This window comes from Leptosomus discolor, chromosome 6, assembly GCF_034619465.1.
Source record: "Leptosomus discolor isolate bLepDis1 chromosome 6, bLepDis1.hap2, whole genome shotgun sequence".
Classification (NCBI taxonomy): domain Eukaryota; kingdom Metazoa; phylum Chordata; class Aves; order Leptosomiformes; family Leptosomidae; genus Leptosomus; species Leptosomus discolor.
The window spans coordinates 5,703,695-5,717,102 of NC_141396.1; the positions used below are offsets into that span (position 1 = coordinate 5,703,695).

The 13,408-nt window shown below is 37.9% G+C and overlaps 1 protein-coding gene across 3 annotated transcripts in view; it reads left to right on the forward strand.

The window, feature by feature from the left end:
* The window catches only part of ATE1 (arginyltransferase 1), an 82,322-nt gene that overhangs the window by 33,610 nt on the left and 35,304 nt on the right, over positions 1-13,408 (forward strand). For all 3 annotated transcript variants that reach the window (XM_086467247.1, XM_086467245.1, XM_086467246.1), the window contains one exon: positions 2,524-2,623. In XM_086467247.1, coding sequence (XP_086323373.1) covers positions 2,524-2,623 — 100 coding nt within the window. The remainder of the gene's footprint in view (positions 1-2,523; positions 2,624-13,408) is intronic.

The following is a 13,408-nucleotide window of genomic DNA, read 5'->3' on the forward strand; positions in this document are numbered from 1 at the left end:
AAGTCCTCCTCAGAGTTGTGGTTTAGTATTTGTACATACCACATTACGTAATAATAGACTGATATAAACCATGCTTATGAATTCTTGAAATTATTTTAAAATTTTTACGTAATAAATTTAAAACTTTGTCGGCGCAACACGCGTGTGTGGCTCAACTAGTGAAAAAGCAGTTTATAAATTCTGCAGCATTTAAGGCAAAAAAAATGAGTTCCCAACAGTCTTAGAGGGAGCCAACCTTATTCTTCTTTCAAAAAGGGAAAAAAAACAACTTGAGAGTTAGGGAGGATTTAGGAAGTTGCAAAGGAATCTGATACCTTCAAAGCTGTTGCCAATTTTACTCTGAGGAGGTTAAACTGCATTGCAGTGCTGTCACTTCCACTTCATGCTGCTTTGAGAGTTTTTGCTGTTGAGTCGTAGAAAGCATGGGATTTGAAGATCATTTGAAATATGTAGACACGTAAGTAAAGAATAAGGGGTAAAGAAGATACTTGTGAAATGCCAGTTTTACCAAAGGAAAAAAAAGTCATCAGGAAATATTGAGTGATTCTGATTTTCGGGAAAATGTTAAACCTTCCGCCTACTACCTAAAATCATGAATAGTAGACAAGCACAGTATTCATAACCTCTGTGTAGTAGGAGGACAAATACTTGAACTTCTTTTGGAACTGGGTTAGGTAGCACTGAAATACTAAGCCTGAATTTTGTGTTGATGAAATGAATATTTGTCTTCCTCACTAGTTGACTACTCTTGCCAAGCGCCAACAGCCTTATAACTCTTCAGATACGTACCACAATGGAAAGCTTTACAAAAAAGGTAGTTGCAGGTCTGTAGTCCCTCTTCCATAGGGAAGATTTAGGCAGAAAGCCAGCAGGTAGATGTGTGTCATCAGCCGCACGGCGACACCTCATTGCTGCTCCCGCTGTCAAATAGCGGAGGATTTGCTTGTGTCACATCACAGCACACGCTCTTGAAAAGCAGAGAGAAGGATGTTTTAGCGTCCCCCCAATAAAGCTTTGCCTGGAATGGGGTTGGACGAGTAGGTGAATGAAAGGGAGAGCCAGAACTTGAGTTCAGGGTCCTTACCTACGGCGTATCACTGCAGTACGTGCAAAGACACTGGGCAGCAGCTCTAAGCAAGTCAGCTTTGGCGTCACGTACACCAATTCGCTTGCACAAGGCTTTGTTGCCCATGGTAAGACTTGGTCTGTTTGCTTCGCTTTCTGTTCACTTTGAGTCTTTGTGTTTTGTTAGATCAGTTAGTGTTGTCCAGTTGGAAAGAGTGTGTAAGAGATTTCGAAATGCAAAGATAAGGGTTTTTTTCCCTGTAGCGTTCCAGTGTTTTGGGTTGCAGAAAGGTGTTTGTTTAATTAGGTCCAGGATAATCTGCATGAAACCATAAGGTTGTTTAACTTCGTGCCATGCCTTAAAGATTATGTTTATGAAGTGTATGTTTGTACATTTTTGATAGTACATAAGTCTGTTGTATTTGCCTGGATTTTCAGATATGGAGAAACTTATTTCTAGTCATTCTCCTCTTTGAACAGATACATACATACATATATATATATATATATATACACATACACAGAGTTATAATGAACTCATGATGGTCTGAGCAAACTACATGCAACTGAAATGTTAGATTTTGAGTACATTTAAACTTCCTTATTACTAAGTTAACTGATAAAAAACCCCAGTATTTGTACACACTTCCTATATGCACATGCTCCTGTCTTCTTATCCCATCAACGTTGAAAGTGAGAAGCAAGATCCGTGTTGTATCAAATTTCTGGCAAAAGTGAACTGCAAAGTTACAAATGCTGTAAAAATTAGCGTTAGAGTGGAAACACTGGCTGAATCTTTGTAATAACACTGCTTCCCTTGTGCCAGTAAAATAAAAAGCAAACTTATTTTGGAATACATTTGGCACTTTGCTTTCAGAATGAATGAGAAAATCATACAGTCAAATATGGGATGGGTGAAAAATACCTTTTGTTGCATAAAGATGGATGGTTTTACATGTAAATTGCTAAAATGCAAATAATAGAACAAACAAGAGGGTTATCCGTGGAGCTTGTTTTTTAAAAATACTCTGATGTTTTCCTGAGCCACATTAGCCAGTTTGTGTACAAGTAGTTGTGCCAGATTTCTGTAGAATTCCAGTGTGCATGAATATTAACAAGAAACCTGTTAAACGGGGGCTCTTAGTCACTTTTATTTGAATTTCAAGTCAGTCAATTGGCAGGACAAAACACAAAAATGGAAATATTTTTAAGCCTAACACGGTGTTTTGCGTTTTAGTTATTTGTTTGTTTGGGTTTTAAGCATTAATTTTCAGTTTATTATCTTTGGGGTTTTTAAGCAGTAGTTGTGAGTTTATTATCTTCAGTTTTTATTTGATGGAAGTCTAGTGCTTTAAATAGGTCGGGAGCCAGGTAGCTGTAAAATATTTCAATATGAAGAGGTAAAATGAATGTAGGAATTGTATTCAAAAGTAATTAGTCTTTTCTTTCCTTTCACAGGGAAATTGCTTTTACTAGGCAACTTCATGAAAAAGCTCCTGATCTCTGTTTTTATTATATGGGTTTCTACATTCATTCGTGCCCCAAAATGAGATACAAGGTAAAGTGTATTTCTACTTATTTCCTTAGTGTACTATTAGTCAAAGCACTTGACAGTGTTCGTAGTAATATAATATTCTGTAATTGTCATTTTGGATTTTAATATAGATTTTATATGGTTAAATTTGAATATTGGATACTATTTAACTTGGCTTAGGATTTTTTTCTTTTCTTAAATTTAGCTGCATGTGGTATTTATTACAAGTTGGCTTAAAAGCAGTTCACATGGAGAGATTTTCAAGGCTGTCAGATAATAGTTTGTCATTTGGTTACCTGGCTATCTCATGTTTACAGTATATCTTCCAATAGACTAAAATTCTCCCTTTTTTAGGTTTGCATATTTGTGGGACTGTTGCTTGGTGGCTATAGACAGTGATAACATGCCTTCGTGGTCTTGGCTGTACTTGGGGTTTTTCTCTTTGTTTTTTTTTTTTAGCGATGGGGCACTTGCTCTGCCGATGAAACCAGTGAGCAGCTAGGTTAGCAGTGGTATTGAGCCAGGTAGCAGGTTTTTGAGGAAAGGGTCAGGAGAATCCACCGAACGTTTGGAATATCCAATCTGTCACCAAACCTCCTTTGTAATTCCTGTTTGCTTCAACTTTGTTTAGACCTGATTGCTTAAATGTGTCTCTTCTGTGTTTTTTAGATCTCATGGATGTGGTATCTTTTCTTTGCAAATGTGTCGTTGCTTTTTGAGTATTATGACACAATTTCAGAGTACTAAATGTTGACAAAAATTTGCTGAACTTCTACACATAACCAAATGTGTAATGTGGAAAGATACAAGGCTTATGAAATCTAGAGTAAGAGGTGCAGCATTTTTTGTGGTGGTGGTGGTTTGATTTTTTTTTTTTCTCAGTGTGCTAAAAATCTGCAGTGTTTTCCACTAGGTTTTAAGTAGCCAAAACATTGTGAGGCTCATCAAAGTGATGGTTGTGAAGGAAAAACCATTTCAGCTTTATTGTGGCCTACACTACAGGTGACCATGATTCAGACTTCTGAAAATAACAAATAACAAATCCCTCCCCTCCCTTTGCCAACTTGAGTTTATCATCTACATCTGCTGGCCAAACAAAGAGGATACTAAGTTTGAGGAAAGCAAAGGGGTGAGTTGAAAACACTCTGTCATCTAGATCATCTTAGAGGCTATTGCATCACCGGCTTGAACCATAGGTTCTGATTACTTGCTATACTGGAAATAATTATAATTAAATATTTAAAAGTTTAGGATGATTTGTTCATATTGAGACACTGCAATTTAACATCCTGTGTCTGTTCTACAACCTACATAGTTCAAGATTTATGAAAAGAATGCATTAGTTTACTAGGGCAGTTAAGAAAAGAAACAGATCTGACTGTAATCTGAAAGATACCGATGCTAAGAAACTTTGGGTTCAGCTGCTTGTCGTTTTAATAAAAATGGGAACTTTGTATACATGGATTAAAAAATCTTATACGTGAGTCACTGTATTGATGTAGCCAGTAAACTCCTAAAATATGAAGATTAAATGCTGTAAAACTGGGAGCCAACCTCAGTAACCACTACACATTTGTATTATTGATTATAATGTTGTATCTCTTCTGTTGGGCCTGTTACTTGAAAAATGATTGCATCAAGAATATGAGATTCTCACGCTGCTTCTAGTTTCCATTCTCAAATAATGGAAAATGAATAAATAGTAGAGGAAGCAGTATCATTTTTTCTTTTTCCTTTCACAAAAGCTCCTCCTCTTCCCTTCCATAGACTTAATGACTACCTGGTATGACTGTGATTTGGTAGAATATACATTTTAGTCTTCCAGAAACCTATACATGTCGATGTGCTTAGGTAATTGGGTGTGGCCCAGTGTGAGAATTACTGGGGCAGGTGGTGGGAAAGCCTATACATTTAGAACACACACAATAGCATGTAATGCTGTGTTGGAAGATAAATGAATTGCCAGGGTTTTAATTTTATTTTATATTTATTTTCTTGTGTATATTTGTTTTAGAAGAGGCCAAATGTAATGCAAGTGAAAATGAGGTTGACATTAATTCTGTAGTTCCACTCTACCCTCACTGGAATAGTACACCAGGAACACATTTTAAAACTAAGCTCTGAAACGCGTCTGGATAATGCTGCTACTCTTGCGAAGTGATTAGTAGTGGTGAAGTAGGGTGGATAAGTTACGACTTCGCGAATTAAGTAGTTTCGATAATGCCTGGTTGACTTAGAGGCATTACGTGTGGAAGACTTTGCTTTACTACAGTTTAATGGAGATGTCAGACGCTCCCTTCCCTCAGTGATATTAGCGTGGAAGAATGACAGGCTGTAGGTGACTGTTGTTAAACTGATGTCAGGTAAGCAAATTAAATGAAGGAAAGAAAAGGAAGGAGCTGAAAAATGAACCACTGGTTTTTATCCTTTAATTATCTTTGCAAATTATTTGCCCTAGGATGTTTAGCAATGGAGCTAGGCACAGCATCACTCCTTTGTACAAGCAGTGTCTTATGAAGAACAGACGCGTGCTATGCTTATCTGCAGTGAAGTCACAGGATTTTGGAAATCTTTGAAAATTTTCCTTCTAGTCAGAGACTGTGAGCAGTGGAAATGCCAAAGCTGACATTTGTGTTTGATTTTTTGATGGAAAAGCAGTAGTAGACTACTTCTAGCAAAGATGCCTGAGCTTGACCACCGGTTTGTACCAAGCAGCTGTCTCTGTCTTCCTGCTGATCAAAGAGGGATGGCTGGTGAATTGGGATGTGTAAGGAACAGTGACTTTATGATGCTGATTTAAGGAGTGTGTGACAGTGTTCCCCTTTGTATGGAGTAAAACTCAGTCTTCTGTACAAGACATGGTTGAAGTAATTGGGGATCTGTGCAATGGACTGTTGTACTCGTGTTATAATTCAGGACTGATGCGTTAATGCTGTGCAAGTGAGGACGTAGCTGGACAGTTTGGTTTTAAATACACAACTCCTGGATTGAAAGTATAGATATCCAACAGCAAGCGTTAAAGCCTTGTTCTGCGTGGGTACTTTCTTGGAATGCAAATTGTAGGCCTCTCTTCTGGACCCGAACTTCTTTGTGGATGCAAAGTACTAGTCAAACATTGTTTTTTAAAGCATTGGTAATAGGTGACCATATATACCAGTGACTGGGCCAGGTGTGGTAACAGCTCCTCCCCTCTGTGTCAGATCGTCTTGGCTATCTTGTGTGCTCTAAGGGGGTCCAAGGCAGAATATTTTGTTGAAGTATTTATTTTTTCATAAGGCTGCTAATACGCTTATTCTGCTTTTAGGCAGTTCTTACAAAACTGTATCTTCATCCTAGAAAGTTTCTTCGAGCGGTCACCTTCGATACGGCCAGAACATCACACCAGTTGCCGACAGTGCAGCTGTGCCGAGCAGCTGCTGAATACGTTTGGCCATCACTGAGCAGGTCAGGGCTGAATGGGCAGAGAATACGTTCTTGGGGGTCAGTATGTGACCTTTTCATCTGAAGAATTCTGTTTCCATGAATGGTACAATTTTGGGCATGAATAGTTTGTAATCCAATGGAAGACTGGAAGCCTGAATGGCCTGGATTAGGATCCCCAAAACAGGATTCTTGTGGCTCAGTAACAGGGTTGGAGAATTGTGGATTATCAGGCAGGAAGATAAATGGTTAGAGAGTATCATCCACCCCATGGATCAGATGGGATTATAGAAGTTATTTTTTAAAAATAAAGCTCCCTTCAGACTCGCTGTCCCCTTCCCTTTCCTTTTGTTCCCAAACAGCTTGCGTTTGATTGCAATGTGATTTTAAACCAGTAGAGTACTGGTGAAATTACTTAAGATGGGGGAAGGGAGTATGTTGCAATATTAGGCTATTTTTTAGTTCCCAGCTTCTCTTAGATTTGTTCCCGTGTATGGGTTAATATTTATGAACTGGTAAAATAAAATCTGCATTAAATTGAGACAAAAGGATTTCTGTAGTCCTATTAACTAGGTTAATATGGAAAAATCCTATGAAAAACCTTAAGCAATGGCTTTGTTCCATTCTTTCTGGGTAGGTTAGGGTAATACAAGAATAAAATGGCTTTCTGAAGAAATTCATGACCTTGTGGTAAAACTTTTCAGGCTCTGTTAGATGTGGTAGTTCTTATGTTGGAAAATAGTCTGGAAGATTTTCCAGGACTCATAAGATGCGAAGTCTTTTTCCTAATGCGTTTTGGAGTTAGTGATAAAATTTTAAGTATAAGAAAGTATTTTACTTTAGGGTGATGTTGGTCTCAGGCTTGCTTCTCACGTGTGTAAGTACTGTATCAGTACTTGTTAATGCTTTTCAGTTAAAGACATCTGTTTACCAACATATTGATAATTACAGAAATAAAAGAACCACCTTTAGTGAACAGCCACGTCAGAGAGGTGCATGAGTGGCTCTTCGGTTTTTCTCCTGTACCGATATTCTGTTTTATCCTGTATCTTTCGTAGTAAAAAATTTTACTCCGTGGCTCTATGTTACCAAGTTCACATTTTTCAGTCGCTACTGAGCTCTTTGAGACCCTTTCTGTTCCTTCCGTTACAGTTCTTTGCTACTGATTTTGAGTCTTGTGGTGGGTGGCACTGAATAGATTTTGGGTTTGTGCTTCTGGTTTAAATAGTACTTGCTGCTGTGCATTTGCCATTCAGACTGCTTTTGACCTTAAATCAAATTCTCTAAGTTCTCATGTTGGAAAGCATTTGTTGGTCACACTTTCTACGTGAGTTTCCTTAGTTCCGGGTTTATCTGAGGTTTTTTCAGTGTCAATATTTGCATGCAAATACTGCAATTGGAGCACATATTGTTACTTGTTGTGTTCAATGGTCCCCTTTCCCCAAAGCCGCTCAGCTAAGCTTGTAAATAACCATCAGTGCGCTTTGAAGTGCGTAACAGATTTAATGTCTTCTTGCTGTGTTATCTCTGTGTACCGTTTTAAGACTATTCTATGATCTGAAGAGGTGTTTTGACTGAAATCTTTATCCAGACTTGTATGCAGGCCAAAGTAAATGGAATTATTTCAAACAGTCTCCTTCGGTATCAAGGCATGGCCAGACTTCAGATAGATGGAATACTAGAAAGGGTTCTGAAATGTCAGAAAAGAAACAAAAGGCTGATTCAACTGTGATTAATCATTCTTAAACTAAGTACCTCGGACTGACTGTGGTTGTAAGCAGTGCCCCTGGAATTTTATGGCACTCAAGAGCCAGTTTCTTTGGCTGCTTTCAGGAATTTCAGTATCACTCCTCCTGCAGCAGTGAAATGCATCCAGTGGTAGCCTGGACTTCCACGTCCATGGGATCCACAAAGGGCTGGCTCATCCTTGCTTGTCCTGGCTCTTTCACCACTTCTGACTGTGGAATTTAGTTAACCTTTTCAATAAGCTTGGATTTGCTGTGTAAGCTGAAATGTGTGAGGGAAAGGGACTTAATATGACGTGACTTAACATGGTCCTGGATGATTTTGGGGGTATAAGCACACGCCATTACGGTTCTACGACTGAGCAGCAAACGGCTTTGCAAAATATGTCACTAGTTCCACACAAGAAGAGCTGGCATTTTTATGCCTCTGTGTGTGACTTTTTTATTCAGCATGTATTGAAGCTGTTACCAGCTGTCAGCTTGCTTTTCTCACTGATGTTACTATTTACCTTGGTAATGGGAAAAGATGATAAGCTGAGTGTGGTGTGGAGATCTGATGTTGCTCTGCTCAAGTCTGTTAGCCCTTGTACTAGTGGCTTTTCCAGGATTAATTTTATCGCTTTATAGGAAGAAATATGTATTCAAATTAGTACTTTTTGGATTTTTACAAACAGGTCATAAATAGTCAACTGATCTTCTGAAAAGTCAGTACTTGTGGAGTACTAAGTTGTTGTTTGCAGTACCATTTGGTAGTAAAGAACTGAAATATCTGGGTTAAAAAAAAAAATACTATCTACTCTAAGAAAGCAATAAAAGTTTTGGCAACACAGTGTTTTTGCTTTTTTGGCAAGACTGTTGAAAACAAACAGCAAAATAATAAACCAAGACAAAACCATACGATAATAATAATAAAGCCCTGAAAATTCTAAGTTACAGAAGTGGGGGAAAAATCCCTGTTTTTCTGTATGTCTTGTTAACATCACTTTTAACTGCCTCCCTTCTTCCTTCCTTTCATTTCTTCACCAGACTTCCCCAGATACTCCTCTACATTAGCATCAGCAGCTGAAATGGAGCGTTCATTTCTTCAGAGCTCTGAACCTGCCCCATGTGTTCCTTCTAATGGTTTGGGTTAGCGACAGAGAGAAGAAGCCTACTCTGAATTAAATTGGAGTTTTGGCATTAAAACCCAAAGGGATTTTGAGAAGTCTTTTCAAGTGGCTGGCCCAGACTTCCAAAAGTATTTTGGATGATTGACTTGGTGTACGTGTGTTAAGTGCTTCTGAAAATCAAGCTGCTTTAGTATTCCTTCAGCTTTTAACTAGCACAAAAAGTCCTTATCTCTCTACATATATTTTATCAAATGTGTTTTGACTAGAAGGCTGGCTGCCTGTGTTTTGGATCTGATAAGTCACATGCTGTATTCAGTGTCCCTTGCAGCTTGCTGCTTCCCCCTGCCTTTTTTTTTTCAGTTTTTTTCTTTTGTTCCTTTCTCCCAAAGAAGCTTTTTCCTTTCACCTCGCCTCACCTGGAAGACTCTTCCTAACTACTTAGAGCCCACACTGAGTAAATGGAACTAAATGTGTTGGAATAAGCAACTGGGAGAATGTGGAGCAGAATAAAAATACCATGGGTGAAAAATGGTTAGTTCCTTGTGTAGTTCCTTGTGTTAGTTCCTTCTAAATATTTAGAAGTATTTCTTATTTGCTTTGAACAACATCGTACAGAGTGTTTGAGGCTGCTTTCTAGGTTGCTTTTTAAGACATTTCTAGTCAGGTTGTGAAAATTTGTGTCAACTACATTATTAGGAGCATCAAAAAGCAGGAATAAGGAGATGTGCCTTTCTGGATAACAATAGCTGTTACGGAATGCTGACAGTGGATTTCCACTGAAAATATAATTATTAAAAGCAGAATCCCAGTTTCCATGTTGTTTTCATAGCAGATAAAGATAGTGAATGCAATTATTTCTTTATTTGTTTCCTAAGCTGCTCTTTTATACCATGTGTAATTGGTAAATTCTTATAGTTTTTCCTTGGTGCAAGTGTTGAAGCTGTGCTGAAGTTCACTCAGCATTTGCAGGATTAAAACCTCTTGGAATCTCACTTTTCTGCTAGAAACAAACACAGATCCCAGCCATGTCTTTTTTTCTTAACTGTATTTTTCCTTTTAAAATATTTGCAATCAGGACTTATTTGTCAGTTAGAGCTCCCTTGGGAAAAATGTGAACATGTCCCTGGGATTTTATTTCTCTAATTTTGGAAATGTGGATTTCTTTTCAGTTGTTTACTTGAAGTTTGAGATGATTTGAAGTGTAGCAGAACTGAAGTGCAATAATATGTATATTTATACCTGATTGTATTATTTGTAGACTTTTATGAGGGCAGAAAGAAATGTCTGTTGAATAGGTCACAGCTGACCTCTGAAGTGAGCAAGTCCCTTTCTCACTACTGTACTGCCCCCTGAGAATATAAACATGTGTCCGAAAGCAGGAATTTTGGGGGGTATGTTGTACAAGCTTTGGAAGAATTGTATCCAAAAGTAATTTTCAGGGTGAAGCTGTATTTGAGAGACATGGCCTTTCTGCAGTTTCAGCTATATACCCCTGACTTTTGAATGGATGGGTCTTTGATGACAAAACAAATTTCCTCAAATTGAGTAAACTTTTTTTTTTTGGTGTGCTTTACTTCTCTATACTGGAGAAATAAATATTATTAAATAGGAGTAGATACTCTTAAAACTATCCATTTGTTATCTTCTGTATGAGGCTTTTGGACCAGGTTACGTTATTTTCATGCAGTCTTTGAAAAACCGAACACATCACTCACCCAAAACCAACAGAATGAAAAAACCCCAGAAGAACCAGTTCCCATATAGGTTGTTTCAGAGCAATGTTCAAAGTCATACACTGTATCTTTTAAGTGATTCCAAATACGAGGTGATTTAAATATCAGGCTTGAATGTCGATGATTTACTGATTTTGGTGATGATAATTTTGATGCTACTAATGATTTTAATATCTGTCAGTAGAGATTCTTTGTTCTGCATGCAACAGGAATATGTTTGTGCATAAGGAGGTATATATTCAGGATTCACAGTTCAGATGTTCTGAAGAATCAACAGACGTGTGATAAAGTTGCTATTAACTACCTACATATGCACATCAGCAGGGATAACTTGTACACCTTTTACTTGTTGCAGGAAATTTAATTTGGGACAAATTCCCTGTAGTGTTTCTTTAATAAATGTAATTTTGTTAATTTGTGTGAGGCTTAAGTAAACTAAAATCTAACCTCATTTTCATAAAAGCACAAGAATAAGAGGTATGGTTTGTTGAATTGTTGGCCAGTTCTGTACTGGTGGATGTTTTCGGAGTTATTAGAGGTAACTTGCCCATCTCTGTCAAAAGGAGCTGCTAAAAAGATTTATTCAGGATCGCGTTAATAAACCTGAGGCAAACCATCTTCTGAATGATAGTAGCTGGTAGAAATTTATCATGTCTAATTCATGACTCTGCATAGTCATAAATTCACTGTTCATTGCTGACTTGTACTAAATCTTATTCGAAGGCTTATTTGGGGACTCCATAGCAACCATTAGCAATTAAAGTGAGAACTGCAAACTGTGAAAGATATATATATAGAGAGAGAAAAGAGATGTGGGTTTTGTTTGGTTGGGGTTCTTTTTTGGAGAGGAATGATACACTTCACAATTCACGTGTCTAATTTTTCTCCTTCATCTGCGGAATGAGGTCACAATTTCTGTTTCAGAATTTTCCAATTATAGTTCTATAAATCCATTAGTCCTTGCTAGTAAGGGTAAGGATGTATGGAATTGAGTGTATTTTTGACATTTCTAACAAGCAAATGAGTTAATAGAGTGCTGCTTTGTCAGCTTCACTTCATTTTTGTTGATTTAATCATTTTTGGATGGTCCTCAAACACTAGTTCACATTCTTTACTTCTGAATTTTGTCCCTCTACCTGTCCCTTTGTGAGTGTTCCCAAAAGTGGGTGAATTTGCATATGCAGAGATGGACATCTTACAATGCCATGATACAAAAGGTTAAAACATACTTATGGAGATGATGCTTTTCACTTTTGCTAACTTAGTCTCTGCTTGAAGTTGTTCATAGCCATGTCAGTTTTCGAGTGTTGGACAAAATATCAAAGTTCTTGTGTCTTGGAGAAAAAAATCAGCCTTTTAAATCTATCTCTGAAGTGTGAGTCATTGAGATACTGGTTAGGTTTATCTGTGCACCACAGTTAATTGAATCTGGCAACGCTCGGCATATTGGAGCTGTCATTTAAGTTCCAATCTGATTGCTCTTATTGTATTCTTTCTTATTTTTGCTGTATTGCTGATTATATTACCTCTAATTAGGCAATATTGTCAAGTGAAATTTATTTGGTCTGAAAGCCAGGAACTCCTGCTTTTCCTGGCTCTGCCATATTTCACCTTGTGGTCTTTACAGTAGGAGCTGGCTGACAAGTCAGTTAATCTACACGAGAGATGTTTTTTCTCCAATTTTCCAGGAAAGATTTAATGGTAGATACTTTAATGAGGTCTGGCTTTACTAAGACCTCATTAATTTTACAGAGGTATCGCAGTACACTTCTCTGAAGTGTTGCATTTAATCTAGATGACAATTCATTATTTGGAATGATTATTTTCTTTGTCTGAGTTTGCTTAGCTGCTGACCGTACTGAGCCTCCAAGTAAAAGGATATTAATGAGGTTCTATTATTTGTCCTCAATCCTGGTATTAAACACAATACTTTTAACAGTCTGGTCTGCAAAAAGTGCAACATCAGTATTTGAATGGGAGTGAGAGTCCCAGGTTTCTATAGAGGGGAATGAGTTGGAGCTGGGAGGGAAAAGTGAAACCACAGAGAAGTGGACTTGTCAGGGGCCATGGGGGATTATGTAGTCCATCCCCTTACTCCAACGCAGGTTCAACGATGTTTGTGTTAACTTTTAAGACCCGTTGGACATAGGTGTGCCAAGGGCCTCCCTTGACAAACTTCTACACGTCTCCGTGCGTTGGCGGTTATACACTTACATATTTTTGTGCTTTGTTAGTCTTCCTATTGAAATTCTTTGTCTGACCTGAACTTTTCTTCCTAAAGAATACTACATTTTGTGCTACCTACCATGCACATAAAAAGCCATGTAATTTCTTTTTCTTTTCTTTTTTCCCCAACACCCTTCTTTGGAACCTGATGGTTAAACCACGTCTCTCCTTGGGCTTCTCTAATTTTTGCTAAAACAAAAAAACCAAACCCCACCCACCAAAACCCCCCTCAGTTCCTTCTTTTCCCCAAGTCTCATTTTTAAGCTTCTTGTCATTCTTTGTGTAGTCTAGTGGGTTTTTATCAACTGATGCATTTGTGTCCTAGAGAATGATGTCTAAAATTAGGCCTTCTGTCTAAGGCCCTCAGATGGGGAGGTCAGCTTCTACCGTTTGTTTATATAACAAGAGTTACTGCCTTCGCTGTACTGAAGAAGGTAGTAGGCTCTGGAGGCAAGGAGAGAGGGTGGAAAGGAGAAAAAATGGGACTTGTGTGACTACAAAGTTTTCAGAATGGGCTAAATTGTGAGGTGGGCCGAGTTACTTTTAGTGTCAAGGTTTGTAACTAAGTGGCTATGA